Raw genomic sequence first — 21,241 nt, forward strand, 5'->3', positions numbered from 1 at the left:
TCCGCCGCCCGTGGCCGGAGAGGGTCTGCGGCGGATCGTCCCCGCCGTGCGTGGGACGGGCTTTCCCCCGGGCCGGGGCCGGAGGCTTTGGGGCGCGTTGTTCTTCAAGTTCTCTTTTCGCTCCCGGTTCGTTGCTTCAGCGATTGTGGGTGTCGCTGTGTCAGGGTGAGAAAATACCGCCATCAACGCCTCTCGTTTTTCCCGGCTGAGCAGCCCCAAAAGCGCAGTTCCTCCGGTCCCCTCCAGCCTCCCCCGCCCCGCGGTGGCCGGGGCGGGCCGGTCCCCGTCCCCGCGGCGGGGCTGCGCTCTGCCCGCTCGGTGCCCCCGGCGGGTCGCGGGGAGCCCGGACAGCCCCTCTCCTCCCACGCGTGTCCGATTGTGCGCGCAGGGCAGCGCGCCGCGATGCGACGCTCCCCCGCCTCGTGTGAGGACCGGTTGTCACGTTTCGTCTCCTTTTCCCTCCCCAGGTGCTGCGGGACTGGTGCTCGCCGAGCCGCCACCGACACGTTTCGTCCGTCCCCCCTCCCCTCTTGGAGCTACGCGGCCTCGGCTGCCAAATGCGCGGAGGGGAGAGACTTTGGCTCAAAATCCCCCGATCGTAAATAGAGAGAAAGCGGAAGGAGAGCCACCGCCGAGCGGCCGCGGGAGGAGGGGAGGGGGGCAGCGGTGCTGCTTCTGCCGTAGCCAGGGAGGCTGATGGCGGAGTTTGGCAGCGGCGGCGGCACCGGCGGCGGGGGGCTGCCCTCCTCCCCGGGGCCGGTCCAAGGGAAGGTGGCGTTCAAGGCAGGAGATGGGGAAGGAGGAGGAGGAGGAGGCGGCGGGAGATCCCGCTTTGACAGTGTGGGCAGCCGGGTCTCCAACGGGGACTGTGCCCAGCCGGGAGCCGGTGAGGAGCCGGGATCAGCTCCTCCTGCAAGCCCGGAGAGCAGCAGCAAAGAAAAAGGATTTTCCACCAGTCAACAACGAGAAGGCAAACCCGGCATCCCCCGGAGGAGCAGCATAATTAAGGTAAGAGCTCTTGCTCCTCCCCATCGGGGTCTTTTTCTCTGTGACAGAGGCAGGGAGATGCGAGCGATACATTGGGTTCACAGAGCCTTGGCTCTAGATGAAAGGACAGGCAGCTCTTTCCTTTCTCTTTTTTTCCTCCCCCCTGTGGTGAGGGGACTTGATTTTTTCCTTTGTCAGAAGTGGACAACAGTGAGAGGATGGCTTTGTGTACATCCATGCTTGGGGGTAGCAGGGTGTCACGTTTTGAGGTTTATTAAAGTAGAAGGCTCTAACTCCTGTTAGGGAAGGTGAGAGAAACTACCTGGCTTGTGACAAGACAATATGGGCACCAGACTGGCAAGGAAAGACATGAATTGCACAGTATGCTTGTTATTTGGGATGCACCTGTGCAGAGCAGTTTTGTGGCTCCATTGGCTTGTGTGTGTGACAGGCACACAGCAGGTGATGAGAGATTCAGGATCTCATTGGGCTGGGGGTGGGAGAAGGTATAATAGGGAACATTCTTCTTGTTAAAAATGACAGCTCGTTTAGCAGTAGGCTGAGTTGTACTTCACCTATAGAAACATCTTTATACTTAGCTCTGCATATTCTGGGCACTTATGTTTTAGTTTGAAAAGTGGGGGGAGCATCAGTGGTAGAATGTAGCTTGGACAAAAAGGAATGGGATTTTATGATTTTTTTTTTAATACGATTATTTCCATAAATATGCTTGGTCTGGTTTCTTAAATCCATGGTTGCTTCCCCAACTCCTCTGAAAAGGTTGAGAACATAGAGAAATTGCTTCAATGGTATAAGAGCTGTGAAATTAGGCATAACTTCAAATATTTAAGATCTGAGTTTAATCAAGATCAGCTAAATCTAAATTAAGCTAGATGTGTTGTCTTCTTAGATTTATGTGCTTCCAAAGTCAACTCTGGTGGGCTGACCTTGGCTGGATTCCAGACACCCACCAAAGCCACTCTGTCACTCCCTCATCAGCTGGACAGGGAAGAGAAGATAGAATCAAAGGCTGAAAGGCTCATGGGTTGAGATAAGAACAGGGAGATATCTCTTAGAAATTACTGTCATGGACAAAACAGGACAGTAATTTGTTAATTACACTTAATTTGGGAAAATTAATTTATTATTAATCAAATCAGTATAGAATAATAAGAAATAAAACCAAATCTTAAAAACACCTTTCCTCCATTCTGCCCCTCTATTCTGGTGCAGGGTGATGTGGTCAGTTCATCGTATATTTCTGCTGTTCCTTCCTCCTCAGGAAGAGTACTCCTCACACTTTTACCCTGCTCCATCATTGGGTCTCCTCCCGTGGGAGGAACCATGAAATTCCATGAACTTTTCCAGCCTGAGTCTTACCCACAGGGTGCAGTTCTTCATGAACAGCTCCAGTGTGGTTCCCACATGGGGTCCCAAATCCTTCCAGGAGCCTTCTCCAGTGTGGGTTTCCCACAGAGTTGCAGCCTTTTTCAGGCATCCACCTCCTCTGCCGTGCTGCTAGGGAACAGCCTGTCTCACCATGGTCATCTCTGTGGGCTGCAGGGAAATCTCAGCTCTGGCACCTGGAGCACCTCCTCCCACCCCTTCACTGACCTTGGTGTCTGCAGTGTTGTGTCACTTGCCTATTGTCCCCCCCCTTTCTTTGGCTGCAATTGCTTCTGATCAGTTTTTTCCCTACCCTGTTAAGCCTGTTATCCCAGGGGCACTACCGCAGTCACTGATGGGGATGGCTTGGCTGGCATTGGCTATGTTGGTCATAGGTGAAAGTACTGGCAGCTTCTCACAGAAGCCATCCTTGTAGCCCTCCCTGCTACCAAAGTCTTGTTGTGCAAACCCAAGAGGCATTCCACCCCTTATCATTAAAATCCACATCCATCCTACAATCTGTACACATTTTAGTCACTTCAACAAAAGAGACTTCCCCATGCTGAATTAAAAAACAACACCATCACAACACCAAACAAAACACACACAGTTCACCACAGTTAGAACATAAATTTCACACAATCAGTCCGTGTTTTGCCCATTACCTTTGTTGTTCTGTTGACTGGATGATAGAAGAACATGTAGAATATCAAGACTAGTAGTGTATTGAAAGTTGTGTTACTGTCTCCCGGGCCTTGCTGTAAAAACGAAGGGGAGAGCAAGGGCAGTGAGCAGTTGAACACATTTGGCAGGCTGTACCCACCCTTCCTGTTTGAGCAGTGATGCTGGGTGTGTACGTGTGTGTGTGCTAAAGAAATCATAACAATGGACAGGGGGCAGCTGAGCTTGGTAGTGGAATAACTTCATATTTGCTGGATTTGCTAGTGATTTTGTTTTTTTGTAGGTCTGATACTTCTTAACAGTTTCTTGTTTCTCCTGTGGTAGTCCAAGAAAGACAGTAGTGTTGTTTGCACTGTATACCATGCTGCTATACTACTTTGTAGTGTGTGATTTAATTATACAGCAACCTTCTGCCTCTCTGGGGACCAAGCAAGGTCACAGTACCTAGGGATTTGTGATATATTAAGATCGAGAAGCATGAGATAAGGAAATAGGTTTTGAATTACATTTCATGGATACTTGAGTCAAGGTTCTTAGTTTCTACAGCAATGATAGCACTTTGGAATACAAAATCATTCAACTTTCTGCTATTATTGCTGCTTAATACCATTTTGCAGATGTGACCAGTAATCTGCAGCAACCAAGAACTGATTACTAAAGCTTTGTTATTATTTGAATAATTATCTCGAGTGGAAAAATGTGACAGCACTGCATTTAAAGTTATGTGGTCCATATTTATTTTAGATATGACTGTTTTAATGCTGCTGGGAAAAATCACTTGTCTAAATATATTCTGAATATGATTCTGCCTGCTTAGTTCAGCAGTTCAGGTGGTTTGAGTCCAGGTGTGTTGATGCCTGGTTTTTCCCTATGAAACCTTCTGGAACATCTGGCATGGGTAGTAAACCTTAAGATGCTTCTTGTTTGCTCTTGCAGAGCAAAAGTCTGTAAAGAGTGGAAAAAAGTAAGATGTAATATGCTTTTGGAAAGTCTTCTTGGAGTTTTAATAGCTAATTTCACTAAAACTGCTCTTAAATAAGATACAAAGTAACCTCAAGGAACAGGTCTGTTCCACGCAGATGTAGATTTCATACATTCATGGAAAACATGACTTTGTAGTTGATCTGTAAAATGCACCTTTAAGGAATAGCTAATACTTAAATGTTGTGTCTGCCAATTACTGCGTAGGTGTTTGGGTCACAAATGGAAAATTGACATTTTAGTAATAGTTCTAGTTCAGATTAAATTCTTTAGAACCACATATTTGTGCATGAAAATCAGGAGCACAGATCCGTGTTTTATTTTGGTTTCAGTCTGTGCTTCCATTGGCTGTCTATTTTCATAACTCTGAGAAGAGCAGTTGCTGCCTTTTTCCCTTTCCTTTCTTGCAGTCTCTTTTCCCTTTCCCCAGTAGCTCCATATTTTTTCTGTCTTATTTATTTTGTGCACCTGCTAATTTAGACTTTTTCTTTCTTGTCTGGTGTAAGATGATGTACTCTTCAAGGCTGAGGTGTCATCTAGGATGATGACAGGTGGTACAGCCGCTATTATTGGAAAAAGTAACACAGTCTTTATACATAGTAGTTTACTTGGCCTTTCAGTCTCCTGTGTCAGCTGTGTTTAGGCTGAAAGGATTAAAGATTGTACTCTTCATTTGTAGCAATTTCTATGGAATAGCTTATTTTATTGCTTGCTTTTGTTGAACCAACTTTGAGGGCCTGGGAGACTACATACATGTATTTATAGAGACTTTTTCACTTTCTTATTCTCTGTATTTATGAGATTCTGATTTTTCAAGAGGCAATAGTGATGATATGTTGTGCATCCATGGGATTAAGGTTCTTGGATACCTGATTTGTGAACTAATTTATATGCCACTTGTTTGTATTTAGTGGGTTTTGGGGTGACTGTTTTGCTTTTCCATAATATTTTCCTTGGTGCAGCTAGCTGTGGTTTCCTATTATGTAATTTCCTACAACATTTCCTATAATATTCTGTGAAACAAATTTACATCTTGCAGTTCAAAGTGGGTTTAAGCATCCTGTGAACTTTTCTTAGCTGCTCTGACAGTTGGCAGTGAGGTTGCTTTATTTTTGTGTGAGGTTCCTCCACGCCTTTCTTACAGAGACTTTGAGGTGGTAGGCGTTTGAGAATCTTTAAGGCAGCAAGTGACTTGTGGTGTATGGGTACGTTTCCTCAGAGCTGCTTGCTTCCAGGGGCGTCCAAGAAACACTTACAGAACCTCATGGTTTCCCAAAGCTATAGACCTAGACAGAAAGAGATCCATGGGGATAAATATGTCTTTATTAGGAGACAGGTTGCAGTAATAAAATGAGAAGGGATACACTTAGGAGAGACTGCTGTTATTTAGGGAAGGCAGCAGTGAGAGACACATGGTGGCTTTAGCATTCTGTGAGCAGGAGTGTTTTTATCAACATGTTTGTGGAAGCAAAGTCCAGGGTGTATTTTTTTGCATGTACCAATACTGATCTCAGTGCCAATAAATTTATTGGCTGATAACTTAAACAAATTTGTATCTTTTTTTCTTACGGGTCTAAAATTAAGCTTTCTGTAAAATCATGTACTTGCTGAGCATTGTAAACTCCTAACTTTCAAAGCCTGTAAGAAGAGAGGAACCAAATTTAGCAGGTAGATACTCTAGGGTATAATTTTCAGCAGAGCTTTGCTTTTGAAACTAAACATATCTGTGTCTTTCTGTGACAGGGGATTTAGACAGCATATACATCAAGATCTTCTTTCTTGTTAGAATGCCGGTATATGTTGCAAACTTGTTCAGTCTTCTGTGATCTCTAGTTCATACTGTAAACCCGTTTGTATCAGGTATAAAAAATATGAAATATGGGAAATGTTGGACAGTGTTTTCTGCAACTATGATTGTTTCAAAGGCTTTAATATAAACCCTTTTGCATTCATAGTGAGCTCTAATGTAGCATTTTTAGTGGACTTAGGTTCTCTGCAATCTTAAATTATCTTAGCCACAGTGTTTGCAAGCCTTCATGGAGGCTCAGGAATAGGTCATGCATACTTGTCTTCCATCTGAAATAATATCAAGGAATTAGGTTGCTGGACTCAGTTTAAAGTATATGAAATTACTGATTTTCAATCATTTTTCATTTTGCAAAGAAACCCGTGTAGCGATGCAAGTAAACTTGATCAAGCAGTCTTTGGCCCAAAGATGCTAAGGTTCCTTAAGATCAAGGAAAACAGCTATGGAGAGGAAAGGAGAAAATTAACATGTTCTGTTTACTCGTGCCCTTCCCCTTGGAGACAAAATGCGACAGTATCAGCTGAATTCCTTCTGGTTACAGAAGATTTTTGGAAGAAGGACGTGCATCTCCCATCAGTAAAAGATATTTTGCCTGGAGCACATGTGCTAATTGACACCAAAACTGACAGCACAAGAAAGGATATATTTAGGAAAGAAGGCTGTGATAGCTGAACTCCCCCTACATCTTACCCTGGACAGCCATTCAACTATGCAGCCAAGTGTAGTTTTTTCTGAGAGGCTGTTTCTGGGTTTGTGTTTGTTTTTCTTTGTTTCTAAGTTTTTTTCTTTTTTGTTTTAATGCAGGTCTGTCTTATCTCTCTGGCTTGTCAGTATGAGAGACCTGAATAGCTAATTGCAGGTCCATGAATCCTGGAGCTTTCTTTTAGAGGATGCTGTCTCTGTGATGTATTGGACTCTCAGCTAGATTATAGAATGTTGCCAGCACCTATCCATATTTCTGTTCCTTCTCCGTCCTCTACTACTGACTGTGTACTGGCTTCCTAATTTTTTAAAAATAGAATATTTTTAAAGGAATATTTAAGACCATAAAGATCATATCCTCTGTGATACAAAGGCTGTATACCTTGAGTATTTGCATAGAATATCATATATATATACATTAGACCTGTGTATCAGGCAGTTTACTACTTGTTAACTGTGACACTGTATGTCACAACCCGTCTGAGTGGGTATGCTGTGCCTTGCATTTGGTGTGTATTTTATGTGCCTGAGAAGTTTCTGTAGACCATAGTAATCAAAATTTTCTTTGAAGGTATGCAACACACAAAAAAAAGTTGTTTGTAGAAATGTATACATGAGGATACTGCCTTTATGTAATTCAGTTAGCTTATGTACTATAGCCCACGAAGAGATGTACTTCTTCCAAAAGCTGGCTTGAAGCTGGAGCTTAATTTGGAGGAATTTAACTTCTCTGACTTCTCTTCTGGAAGAGCTTATCTGTTTATTTCTCTTGACTCAGTAAATAGCTTGGCTAGTGTGAATAATGACAACTCCTTCACCCCCTCTGCCCATAAAACTTTAGACTATCCACAAAACATATTCAGTCTGTTCAGTGTTGAAAAATTAATTAATGACATTAAAAATCATTATGAATACCTGATGAGGTTTTTTGCTTCTGCCTATTATCAGGCTTGATCAGTGACATGACTAGTTTAGCCTATTTTTAAACTAGGAATTAGAGCAGTGGTGTCCTGCCCATGGCTCACAGATACACTGTGCTCCCACAATTTGATTGCATTTGAGGAAGATTAAAAGAATTTAAACAGAGACTGACAGGACAAGTTAATTGCATAGTTTCCCAGCCTTTGCTGGTCCATGGGTGATATTACCATCAATCCTTGTATTATTTGTGCTGACTCTATAAGGAAAAACTCTTTTATGAAATTCACCAATTGTGAATCTCTAAGGGCCAAATTAAGTTGGAACACATATTATAATATTGGTACATGGATTCTAAATTATTTGTCTTTTCACACAAATGTAGGATTGTCTTCAAAATTTACAAGTCTAAATATAAACAGACTAGCAGGTAGATTTTGGGGGAAGAAAGGTATATAATAATTTATATGTAATATACCTGGAGAAGAGGAAATTATAAAAATGTGATAAAAATCAGCAATGTATATGTATTGAAGAATGTTTAAAAATAGGGCTGGAAGAGACCTCAAGAGGTCAGTCTACTCTGCTCCACTGCTCTGCTACAGGATCAACTGTTAATAAATTTCAGTATGATGCTTTTGTCTTTTAATCACCTTTTGTTTGTGATCCTTCTATGCAGGCTGCTGCCCGATTGTTCCTCTTTGTAATGGGCAAAAGCAATCATCTGCAAAAAGCTTGTACTTGTCCTAGTAACTGCATTCTAATTATTTCAGATTATACCCTCAATTTGTCAGGTTCTTTCTGATTTTAACTTACCTTCTAACATGCATGCAGTTCTTCCACCTTCAAGTAAGCATCCTGTTTTAACTGTGCTCTCATTTTATCATATGGGGAATGTTACTTTTATTCTTTGCCATCTGTAAATGAGCAATATGGTGTTGCAGAATCTAGTTCAAAAATACAATTAATGAGAAAATATTGTTCCTTCTAAATATATTAAAATAGTAGTTGGTAAGTACAAGCTGATATTATTATTATTACTGGATTGCAGCACTGGCACAAAAAGGGCCCTTTGGAAGGGGCTGGTTTGTTTGTCTTTAAGGAGAGTAAGTACCAAGTGGCCTCTTTCCCTGTTTTGCAGCTGTGTTTAGGAAGACTATTGTTACTGTTTTACAGTCGATCTTCACATCTGGCATGCCTTTTAAACATGGGGCAGTGCCATCACTGCACTTACTTTTCCCTGTTGAAGACTGTGCATGAAGCAGTCCTTTGAAAGGATTGTTGCCCATCCTCTCAACTGCAGTACATCTCTTAATATCTGCTTAAATCACTTCTTTTCCAGAGCTGTGCATAGACTCATCTGTCCTTGTTTCTGAGGAGGAACATCCCTAAGTTCACTCACCTGTTCCCTCCTAGACTGTGACCTCACAAAACATGAATGCTCAAAACAGTGAAGTGTGCACTATAGTGAGTGGCTGGAAATCGGCAGCACTGAGGCTCACAGTGGGAAAGCAATATAGCTGTGATTCATTTCCTGCCTCTCTTGGGATTCCTTTTAATGTCATTTGGCCTTTTGGAGTAAGTAATAAAATATCCCTGAGTACTTCAGATTGTATACCATGTTCAGGGATCTTTTCAGATACCAAATATTCACATTCTGGAAATAAGCACAGGCAGACAGGAAGTATCCTTGAACAAACAAACCAACTCCTATTCAGAATAGCAACTGACAGTTTTATAAAATGAACAGTAAAAATTAGAAAGATATTAATCTGGATTTCAAAATTACCTGTAAAAATCTTTAACAAAAGAAACTTGCTTAGGTGATTTATTTTGGTATAAGAAATGGGCACCTTACAAGTATATAGCAGATAATTGATATTATACCTATAAGTGTAATGACTGTTCTAATGCCTTTGCTGGAATTGATTAAAATGGTTGGATATTTCCTTTAAATTATGAGATAACCAGTACTGCAGAAGAAAAAGAACTGCTGATTTTTTTGGTAAAGAAAAACATCCACAGAATTTTCAAGCTCTTTTTATGGTTCAGTTTCTGTGATTATAACTTCCCCCCCCATTTTCTTATATTTAGTTTTTTATTCTTACCAGCATTATTATTTGGCTTACACTAAAAAAGGCAGAGCATTATACAGCTCTCTGTGTTTTGATATTTTAGAATCTGTGAATATATCCCCATCCTTGACTGCACTTTTTAGTGTAGGATAGGAGAGGAAGAATGATTGTGAAATTCTGCAGCAGGATAATGGTATGCATGGGTTTTGTTTAGTGAAGTACCTCTTATGCTGGAAAATCCAGGATGCTTTATATATTTCATTACTTAGTTCCATGTGATAAGTGTTTGACATTATCAAGTGTTTTCTTTAGCTGTTTTCCTTAAAAGAAAATGTAAATGTGTTTATTTAAAAAAATATAATTTCAGTGCTTTGTATTACCAAAGTGTAATTTGGACTAAAAGGACAGGAATTCAGCTTGTGTTGAATCTTTTGTTAAGAATGCTTTCTTTCCTGTTGTTGGGGGTTTTAGGATAGGCAGTTATTTATTAAGTAATTCCTGTGAACAGTACAGGAACACACACACAAAAAAAAAGGTAAGACAGTGACTTTGTATACTCTACCATGCTTTTTTGTTTAGTAAATTTAAAGCAGAATGAATCTCTTTCATGAATGTATTGTAGCAAATATTAGTTTCTGAGTTGCTGAAATAATACTTACATTGTTACAATATTCACATGTTTATAATGTAAATACATTCATTTTTGCTACATAAGGCAGAAAAAACTCAGTAATAGCTGGAAATAAATCACTGCAGGAAATGGTTTGAATCAACTGAAATGTATTTTGTTCGTTACAGAGAATGGTCCCTAATTTTTTTTTTTCTTTTGAGATATGGTGATAGCTGTTTGTTACAAAAAGCCAGTGTAAATTCTAGAGTTCAAGACTAATATTTATGTGAAATGAGAATGTATTTAGTCATGGCACGTTACTACCACATAGTGGAGAAAGCTAGATCAGACATAAGTAGTTTGAGTCCCTGTAGTATTAGGGATTTTGGATTGGGACTTTGGAATTCTTGGGATTTTGGATTAGGGTTTTGAAGAACCCCCTAAGAACTTCACATGGCTTATTGGATGTATCTCATTTGTTAAACCCAAGCGTCCTCTAATTTCTCGTTGTTCTTCCCAGCTGCAGTAGTTGCAGAGTTGTGTTTCACAAGACTTGTTTGAGGTTCACACTTTTCAGCTAAAATAACGTGTTCCTTGTGCCTCATGCTCGGTCCTTCTTCAGTGGGTGGCCAGCCTGGTCTGGAATCTGCTCTGAGAGAGGTGGTGTTGTGTGAAGGCACCGAATGCATTCAGTTGTGAGAATTATCTTGTGGTATTTTGTAGATGTAGAAAGATGCTGTGGACTTGCTAGTGTTGGTCTTTCACTAGCCTGCTCGGCCTGGTTGAGGTTTGTGTCTGTCACCTCCTCTGTTGTGTCACCCTGCCTGCCTGTCCCTCCCTTTCTTGGGTCTCTGCGTTCCTCATACAGCTTGGCCTTCCTGCTTCAGCTGCAACAGCCTGCCCCCACTCTGCTTTTTGTCTGGAACAGCTGGTGGAGAACCTTTTATTCCCAGCAAAGGGCTGGAGCAGAGCAGAACTCTGTGTGCTCTGTGCAGCACTTTGTGTCTGCTTGTGGATCCCCAGAAAAGGAGTCATGAAAAGCCAGTGCAGATTCCAGTGCAGCCCTGCTCAACCTTCACAGTGGGTTGAAGTCCTGCAGGCTTTTAGGGCTGTGATGAAGGCAGACTGCACAGCTTGGGGTAGATGCATCTCTTTCCTCCAGTCTTCAAAAGCTCCCAGCTCTTAAGAGTTTGAAGGATGGCTGTAGGGGCCAGGCTGAAAAGTCCATTTGGCTCATGGTGCTGCCTCCAACAGGAAGAATAGAAAAAGCCTTCTTTCCTGACATCTGCTTCCAGCCTTTAAGTGATCTGGAGCTAAGATGCATGTAATCCTTATGGGGGGGTGGATCCCCCCCCCCCCCATTTATTTCAAAGGTCAGTTTGACTTTTGGAAGCTTTTAACATCCTGTGACAGTTTCTTACCTAAGTGCTGTGTGAAGAAGTCCTTTTTTTAAATTTCTTTCTCTGTCTCTTTTTTTTTTTTTTTCTTTGCATGGTTTTACCAGGCAGTTATTTACTTGTTTACCTGGTATCCCCCAGTTCTTATGTTAGAACAGCACTTTCTCTCTTCTACAAATGAGCTGAAAGGTGTTCCTCACATTTGCTTTATGTATTTTTTTTTTCTGGGCTAAAAAATCTTGATGTTTTTAGTTGTTCCACCTATTGAAGCTTTACTATACTTTTTTAATTCTGGTGTTTTTTATATATTTTTTTCCCTTTCCTTTTATTAATTTTTTGCAGTGCAGGACTAAAATGGTACTCCAAATGTGTGCCAGTCAAATTTGTAAATCCACTATAATGTAATGAAGGTTTAGCAATATTCTGATGCTAAATTGGACTGTAATTTATTTATTTTTAGTGTTGTCATGATCAAATATTTAAATGGTATCACTGCTGCTAATTGGCAGTGGGAGAGTGCTGTTAAAACCTTTTGCTAAATATTTAAAACCTTTTTAAAGAACTGTGCAAGGAGGGCAATGCTGATGATACTTGCTGACGTTGAAAGTGGCTGCTATTAACATCTTTGCAGGAGATAGTTGTTCTGTTAGAATACTTCTGTTAGAAATCTTTTACAAAGTCTTTTCATGATGCTGATGACACCATTGCTGATTAGCACATTGAGCTTCTAGCTGTGGTTGACTTTTAAGGTTCTTGTCCAGCACTCATGTTAATGGATTATTTTATTCAATCTTTTATTTCTTTTGCTTTATAGTGTCTGAAGCTCTTCAGAATGCCTGTGTCATAATCCAGAAGAGTCAAGAAGGCATCTTTATTCTTTAGAAAACTCACACAAAGTTTAACAATGGGATCAGATAGCTTCCTGAAAATAGAACATCTAAAGTTTCACTTCAGAGAATTATTCAACTAAGGATTAAAAAGATTATTAAATACAGTAAGCAATGAAGGACAAAGATGACTAAAAGTTTCTGTGTCCTACAAGATTGATACAACATTATCTTGGAAGGAAATTCCAACAGTGTTACTTGTCTGTCTTTCTCTGTTGAAGAGGAAAACCAGTTTTTCCTTCTTCAGTATTTTCTCATTACTGTGAAAGAAAGTAATCCTTATGAGCCTATTCCTGCTCAGTTGGGCTGCTCTGTTGAGATGTACCTTGGATATTACTGAATTCCTGAGGATTTTTGAATCCTCAAGCTTTTGTGTGCCCATTTTGTGATGAGAGGCCAGTGGCTGACTCATAATTTCTGAGCATCACTGTCAGCGACATTATCTATATGCAATTAAGTCTCAAAGCTTCAGGTAATTCTCCTGCTTGTTCTAAAATGTCTGATTAGGTTTTATTTTTCTTTTGTGTTTAAGTGAAGTACACTCAGTTGGAGTAGCAAGAATAGAAAATGACATGGATTTTCATTGTTTTACATGTGGAAATTAATATTTCTGTCTATAAGTATTGAACTTAACCTCCAAAAATAGTAGTTTAGGAGTTCTTGCATTGCTGGGAGAAAATTCACCATTGTTTGTCCTGATAATTGCTGATGAATTTTTATATTAGTTACGCTTTCTGTGGGTTCAACTGCGGAAAATACTTTTTTTTGTCTTCTACATCTAATCCCAAATTCAACTCGGTCCTTAGTGGATAAATAAAGTTTACTGTAATCATTTGAGTGCCTTGTGATTAAAGCTTTGGCCACTAATAATGATTTACAAGATTAACCACTTGCCAAATACCTAATAATCATTAATTAATTTTATTTTTTTAAAAAAAGAGATTCTAATGTTTAAATTTATAACGCAGTCTGCAAACTATTTCTACATGTATTGGAAGTATTCTGAAGTTATTGTCATAATATAAGTAATTTCAGATCTTTCCCACTTTTTTGGGTGAATTTAATCAAGTTACATGATGGGGTACCATCAACTAAATGTATCTTTTGCTGAGAAAAACCGGTCACCTGGTGATTTAACCTAGGGCCTGATTATCCTCCATCACCTAGGCTTTATGTAAATCTGCTCAGTGTACTTCATCAAATGGGTACTTTTGGCTGAGGTGATGGAGAAATAAGATTTTTCTGATGTGTTTTGTTAAAATACAGCATAGCTGTTAAATATTTAAGAATTTTTGTGTAAAATAAATCCAAATAAAATCTTTTAGTTTATGAGACAAATGCAGAGCAGTTTTTTTCTGTTTGGTTGAGAACCTTACCCCTAGCTGCCATATCACTGAATTTTGCAAGAGTCAAAATGAATCATGGTGAAAGCTACTCCCTCCTTTTTTTTCCTTACTATTTAAAATGTTTAGAATACAATTCTGTATTCTAGAAATATACACCTTATAACCCTTTCTTGTTTTAAACATCTCATCTGCACTGCTTACAATGATTGATGGAAATAAGTCATGAGCTTCTGCTGAAAGCTTCTGTTGGCTGCTTTCCTTGCAGAACAATGCAAACTATTGGTCTTGCACTGATCAGGTGATTATGCAGTTAAAGATTCTTAAAATGCTGTTGTTGACAGACAAAGCTTCAGAAGAGCATGGCCTCAATTCAAAGCTCTCAATTTGTTATACTAGAAAGAATGAAAAAAAGTTCTGTATTATTTCAGGCCAACAGCTTGGCAGGAATTTAAATCTGAGTCCAAGGTTCCTGAAACCAGAGGCATGAGAATGCTAGCAGGTTGCAAGGGAAATACAGTTTCACAGACAGCTGAGATATAAATCAGTCACAATGTTTAAAGGAGTTCTTTGGAAAATGTAGTATTCCATATAATAACAAACAGAAAGAGGTATGTTAGGTGTGGAATATGCTCCTTGTTGCTAAGTGGTAGGGCAGTTTTTGAAAGCTGGTGAAAAAAAAATGGATTTTTGGTCATAGGTCAGGATGAGTTTTATGCAAAGAATTACATGACTGAAGGAGGCAAAATACTTTTGAGTCCTTTTCCTACAACTTTGATAGCTCACAGTTTTCACAGATTTCAGCACAATACAGCATTGTGGAAAACTTACATTTACTAGTATTTTGCAATTTTTAAATTTTTTTTTTCTCCTGTGTGGAATATCAGTTAATTTCATGCTGGAAAGTGTCTTGGAAGATCTTAATGTGAAAGGTATTGTTGAGCAGGAGCAAAATCCCTTTGTGGCTTGTCAAATCATCTTGCAACACTACAGTGTATGAAATGGATGTGACATTTCTTGACCCTCTTTCTGGAAATGTGGTTCTTTTAATGACGGTTCTTAGTTTATAAGATTTCTTTTTTTAATAAAGACAGAATAAAATTTGTGTCTAATATTTTTGTTTTGTTACTACCCTGATTTTAGTAAAAGTCATGGTCATCTCAGGGAGCAAGCTTCTTCCAGTGGGAAAACAAAACAGGAATGCCATTCTTGCACCTGCTGTGTTGAGGAAAGGGAGAGAGGCAACGCATTAGAGAAAATAAAAAATGTTTTAACTTGTGTCTTGCATTATACTACTGCTAAGAAATGCTCTCATCCAGCTGTGTTCAGATGATACAGGATAACTCTCTTCACTATGCCTGTGGTCATTCTGTGCCTTACATTAGCTGCAGTTCTGTGAGGCAGAAACTGTGCTACTTGAAACTTCATTTCCATCTCTGTTGTCTTTGTAGCTTGCCAAACTCATTACTTGTTTTAAATAAGCAATGAAAAGCCATTTCTTCTTGCCTCCAGGAAATCTTTGTTTTAATGTAATTTGTTACTCTAAAACGCAATAAGAAATGTACTAAAACTCTAGGAGACTTTGAACCAAACTGTCACTGAAAAATATACTTATTTCACTTTATACATCTTATTTCAATATTCACAATAGCTGACTGGGAGAAGATGACACCTGCTAGAATTTTATAACACTGTTTTGCTTATATGTAAAAATCTAGAGCCACTCCCTTCCTCCTCCCCACCAAATAAAACCAAACCCTACGTTTTAAACTGTAGCTTGAAAGATCTCAGAGTTTACAGGCACCTTTTCTCCAATTCCTTGCCCAAAATTATTTTGGGATTCTTTAATGAAGATACTTATTATAGTTAGCTGTCATAACCTGTTTTCTTACAGTTATTGCAAACCAAATACAAGGAACAAAGGTCTGAGACACTTGTATTTGACTTGTATACGATAGAGAAACAAAATCTCAGAAATCTACGTAAGGGGCAGAATTGTCATCAAGAAAACCTTTCATAACAAATGCTTTGGAAAGAAATGTGGCAGTTTTCCAAACAGGAAATAAGCAAATGATGCAGAAAGCTGACTTTTAAATATATACTTGTGTATGTGACTGGGAGGTCTCTTGTCTGGCCTGAGTGTTATGTGAGTTCTAGTAGTTGAACTGTGTTGGTACCTAAGAACAACAAAAAGAATAGAGTAATTATATTTTTCTCTACTACAGCATTATTTTATTGTATGTGGTTCTTGATTTGTAGCATATATATTCACTGTATATCACTCCATGTTTTTGAAACATTTTCTTTTTTCTTTAAAGGTAGCATAAGGTGGTGTTATTTTCTTGGGTCAAACTTGTAAACTTATTCTACTTAGTTTGATGTGCAGGATTAATTAAATAGACTAGTTTTAGTTTGGTGCATATATATTTATATATAAAAGGGAAGATTAATTTACCAGGAAGGGAAAATACTCAATTTAATATGAGTGAATCAGAATTATAGTTTTCATTATATTTGCTTTTGATTCATAGGAATGTTCCTGATTCATAGGGTTAATTGGAAGAGCCAGATGTGGGAATAAAACAGAATTCCATTTGCATTTAAAATTGTCAATTTAAAGTTAAAAGCAGAGATATTTAAACTATTCCTTATTTAATTTGAGACTAATTAAAAATAGTTACTTTTGGGGTTTACTTCATGGCTTGGAGACTATTAAATACATGGGAAGACCATATTTTGTTGCTGTGGTGTTCCTAATGGGCCAAGCAGCATCTGGTCCATTGTGATACCAATTTGCTCTTCCAATAAGTTTGTATTGTTAAAAAACCATGCAACAAAGCAGGTCACTGCCTTAAAGGGAGAGTGCTTATTTAAAGGAAAGAGAGAATGTTACAGAGTACTGGAATTACACATCTTTTGTGCTCAGGTTCTTTAACATTTCATTTTCCTTTACACTTTCAAATAGCCAAGTATAAAGGAGATGGAAAATATATCTGCCCTTGAGCTACAAGGGGGGGGAATTGTTTTAAACTAAAAGAGAAGCGATATATATTAGATGCTAGGAAGAAATTCTTTATTCTGAGAGTCGTGAGGCACTGGAATGGGTTACCCAGAGAAGTTGTGGATGCCCCATCCCCAGAAGTGTTCAGGGCCAGTCTGGATGGGTGTTTGAGCAACCTGGTCTATGGCATCCCTGCCCATAATGGGGGAAGGGAGGATTGGAACTAGATGATCTTTAAAGTCCCTTCCATTGTAAGCCATTCACTGATTATGTATTCCTCTTGGGGCCATCCACACAGGTAGTAGTAGGATTGTTACCATGACTTGCTGCAAAATCTTTCTATGCAAGTTTCTCAGTAAAACTCTTCCATCTTGCCCACAAGGCAGGCAAAGCTGAAGGTTGTCTAGGCAAAGGATGAGCAAGAAGACAGAATGAACTGATGTGTGTGTCCACTGAATAGATACTAGATGGGGAAACTGTTCAGAAGAGTACTGGGAATGCAGTTGCATGGTTTGGTAAAGGCTGAAATCCTAATAACTGAGGAAGATATTATGTATTGCATGTCCAGGCTTCACTGCCCCCGATCCACAAGCACTGGCTGGATTCTAGCACTGGGAAGGACAAAACAAAGTATCACACTGGAGCCCCTCTGGCAACCCAGGTGCTTCCCAATGGGGTCACCTGGAGGATATGGTCACTCTGGGGCCAGTGCAGCCATCACTGCTGCCTTTGCCTCCTGGGCTGCTTGGTCCTGGAGCTGTTGACTGCAGCCAAGCTGCCAGCATAGGGATGCTGGGTGAGAGCTGCACCAGGCAGCCAAGCATCCAGCTGTGCAGCCTCATCACCTGTGCAGAGGATGAGAGACCTCAGGGAGGTGCCCAGGTGCTGCAACAGCCTCTCAGGCTCAGCTGTACATGGAAGCAAGGACAGCAGCCCCTGCGGGCTCAGAAGCCTCAGTGTGCACAAAGGAGGAGACAGGCAGTGAAGTGCTTTGAGTTTTCATTGCTTCCCCCTGCCCTGTTTTTTGCAGGGGGAAGGGAAACGATGAACTAACCTGTATCATTATCCTTCAATATTGAAGGAAACTCTGGTAGTTTAGAGTAACCTATTGCTCAAGGGTTCTCGGAGTCAGCAGTGATATTCTCATATTTAGTATCTACATTTAAAGGCTAGGTTTTGCTCCCATTATTTTTTCCAAGTTTCTTTTTGAACCCTGTACAGTTTGACATCTGTAGCATGACTTGTGGTGCAGAGTTTTGTATCTTGGATGTGCTGGTGAGGAAAAGCCATCCATTCTTCTTTATTTTGAATCTGCCACCTTCTAATTTAATTTGATGTGTCTTTATTCTCTTTATAGAGCGAGATGGTGAGAAATCATTCCTTATTGTTCTTCGTTTTACTTTGCATTCTCATGTCATGTTTGCTCTCCTATAAAGTAGTCAGGTATGATGTATAGATTAAGAGATTTCTTAAGACTTTGGCATCTTATTTTAAACATAACAGTTGTCTCATCTACTTGGAAAGAATTGAAGTATTTTATGAATAATGTGCTGTGTTTCTCAGCCTCTTTTTCCTCAGTGTTTGAAAGTAGACTGGTTACACTTGAAATCTCAATGTGTAGGGATCTTGTGATATGTTTTGACAGAGTTAGTTTATCTGATGTAACTGTAAGGTACCTTTCATGGATAACAGAACCCTCTACACTAACAACTTATTTTGACTTGATTAACTTCTGTGCTGGCAATAATTTCCTAGTGATAGTCTTCATTACCTGGAGTTTCTGAAACATCTGTTACATCAACACCCTCATTTAAGGTTTGGCATTCCTGTTTCTCCATCTTGTTTGTCTGCATTATTTAAATGTCTCTGTTCTGTTTTATCCTTTGTCTCTATTGAAGTGTAGTCACTTTCTATCCTCTCTCTTATTCAAGTGTATACTGTTAGTGTGGTTATTCCACAAAGGTTCATAAACTGTGAGCTATTGAATCCTTCACAGCTGTTCTCAGGTACTAAAATTCGAAAGGTCACAGGAAAGTATTGAATTAAGTCAAATCACTGACACTTTTTCTTTATGGTTTAGAGAAAGCCTTCTTCTAGAATGTGCTCATTCTGTTTTTTCAAATTTCAGCAAATCTACTTGGAATTTTACTTCCCAGAATTAGCCCCTCTCAGGAGATAGTACATTACTTATTCTCCTCCCCTTCAATTCACCTCTTTCACCCATGTAAGAAAAAAGCCCTTCTTAGCTCTGAAAATGATTGGAACAGTGTGATGACTTCTGCGTGTGGGAGAAAGCAATGTTATTTTCTTCATTCTTGATGCCTTTTTCTCTTTTTGAGGAGTTCAAGCTGGCCTTTTGTTAACAAAAATTGCTTGCTGCTTGAATCCATTAACAAAGTTCTTGCATTGAGCTTAAGATACCTGTGGCAATCTCAAGGTGGGTACTGAAATTATTCCTTCACATTCAGCAGAAGCAGGCAATGCGGTGTGTACAAGAGAGGAAAATGAGCAGAAAATTCTTTGGTGGATGTCCATAGTGCTTTTTTATATATTGATGGGAATTGATAAAGTCCAGTTGATCTGAAGGGTCCTTAGCAGGTCAATCTGAATTATTTGGAACTGAAGAATATTCTGCAGAAGTGACAGTTCTCAGTGTTCATCCCTAAAAACCAAGGCTGCAAGAGAAGTTTTCTTCCATAGCTCCCCATAAGGATTCAGACCTTATTGCTGCCATGTATTTACAATACATGAACAATAGAAGAGATAAAAACTATTTGCATTGTTTTTGTGCTTTTCTAAAACCAGTATTTTTAATTTTTAATTGTAAATCTAAGTTAAAATATAGAATTAAACACAAACCCCAGAATTGTAAGGAAGATGACCTTGTAAATCTGGTTGCTTATAATGACAGTGTCTGCCTGGAGGATTCTTAAAAGTTATAGTTTCATTTTCAAGTGAGAATTTTTTTGTTACTTTTGATGCTGGTTGGATGCTTTGAACTACAGTCTGTGTCAAGATCCCTCCTTTTCTCCCAAGGGAAATACAGAGAATGGATAGTACCTCAGAAGATTTTTGGACATGTTTTCTGTCTAGAGTACTAGAAACCAGAGATAATTTGGAAGTAGGATCTAGAAAAAGCAATCTGGACTGTGGCTCATTAGATTAAACAAATGGTAGTTTCTGTGATACTGAGAAAAAAAATGGAAGTGCTTTGGCAACACAGCTGTTGAATGATGTGGTAAAATGACTCCTCCTAACTTTAGGATCTAAAATTATTTCCCTGACTTCTAGAAGTGTATAAAGGTTTAGTTTCAAAGTAATGAGAAGAAATTGAAGAAATTGAGTAGGTAAGTTTTCTTAGACACTGACCCATTTTGTTATTTCTCTGTAGAATTTTTCTTGGCTTTTTTTCTCCATGTTTTTTTTCCCTCTATATATTGGTATTTTAAATACAGGGGGAGAGTGTTAATAATCCCAAGAAGATGTCAGTTATGATCCTTTTAAAAGAAGATAGGGTTGGCAAAGATCTTAAGTAAACACCTGTAGTGGGTTGGATGACCTTGGAGGGCAGCCAAGCACCCACACGGTTACTCACTTTTCTGTCCCTCCCATGGCTACAGGAGAGAGTAAGAGCAACAGAAGCAAAAAAAAAAACCATGCTGGTTTAAGATAAAGACAATGTAATAAGTGAAGAAAAGAGGAAAGAAAAACAAGTGATGTAAAGGAAATGACTTTCTACCTCCCATAGGCATATTGGTGGCTCCCGGCAGTCAGACCCTTCCGTTCTGCTGCCTGAGTTTTGTGGCTGAGCATGAGGTGTACAATGTGTAATATCCCTTTGACCAGCTCAGGTCGTTTCTTCTGGCTCTTTTCCCTCCCAACTTCTTGTCTGCCCCTAGCCTATTTGCTGGAATGGGGCCAGAGTGAGGGGGTGAAAAAGGAGCCCTAACACTGTGTAAGCACTATCCAGCAGCAGCCAAAACACTGGTCTTATCCACGCCCTTTTAAACACAAGTTCAAAACACAGCTCCATGCAGGTTGCAGAAGAAAATTAACTCTGTCAGCCAGACCATGGGTTTTCCATGTGCCAGGGAGGAATCATTAGAGTAAAACAAGTCTCTGAAATAAATACATGATTGTATGGTCTGGAGTTTCTCTGCGTATTTCAATTTGGTACGCTGATGTCTTTTAAATAAATCTCTTCTGGTGGTTTGATATTGATGGATGTATGATAGGAGTATGATAGATTTGTGATCAGAAACCTTTATATGGCTACTGTGGCTTTGAAAAGTGATTGCATTTAAATGTTCAACAGCTCCTCAGGGTGCTTAATTTTTTAAGTATTATGTACATTAAATTAAAAATTTTGACTCAATCTGTCATAGAGATTGAATCATTGCAAAGCTGGCGCCGTCTGCAGGTCATCAAGCCTGGCTTTATAACTGCTCTGTCTTCAAACTTCCCTG

General features: G+C 39.5%; 1 protein-coding gene across 2 annotated transcripts in view; it reads left to right on the plus strand.

Annotated features, from left to right (window-relative positions):
- Positions 1 to 21,241, plus strand: part of PLCL2 (phospholipase C like 2) — a 98,479-nt gene that overhangs the window by 504 nt on the left and 76,734 nt on the right. For both annotated transcript variants that reach the window (XM_033511897.1, XM_015618984.3), the window contains exon 2: positions 468 to 1,008. In XM_033511897.1, the coding sequence (XP_033367788.1) occupies positions 697 to 1,008 (312 nt within the window). In that variant the 5' untranslated portion in view covers positions 468 to 696. The remainder of the gene's footprint in view (positions 1 to 467; positions 1,009 to 21,241) is intronic.

Source organism: Parus major, chromosome 2 (genome assembly GCF_001522545.3).
Source record: "Parus major isolate Abel chromosome 2, Parus_major1.1, whole genome shotgun sequence".
Taxonomy (NCBI): Eukaryota; Metazoa; Chordata; class Aves; order Passeriformes; family Paridae; genus Parus; species Parus major.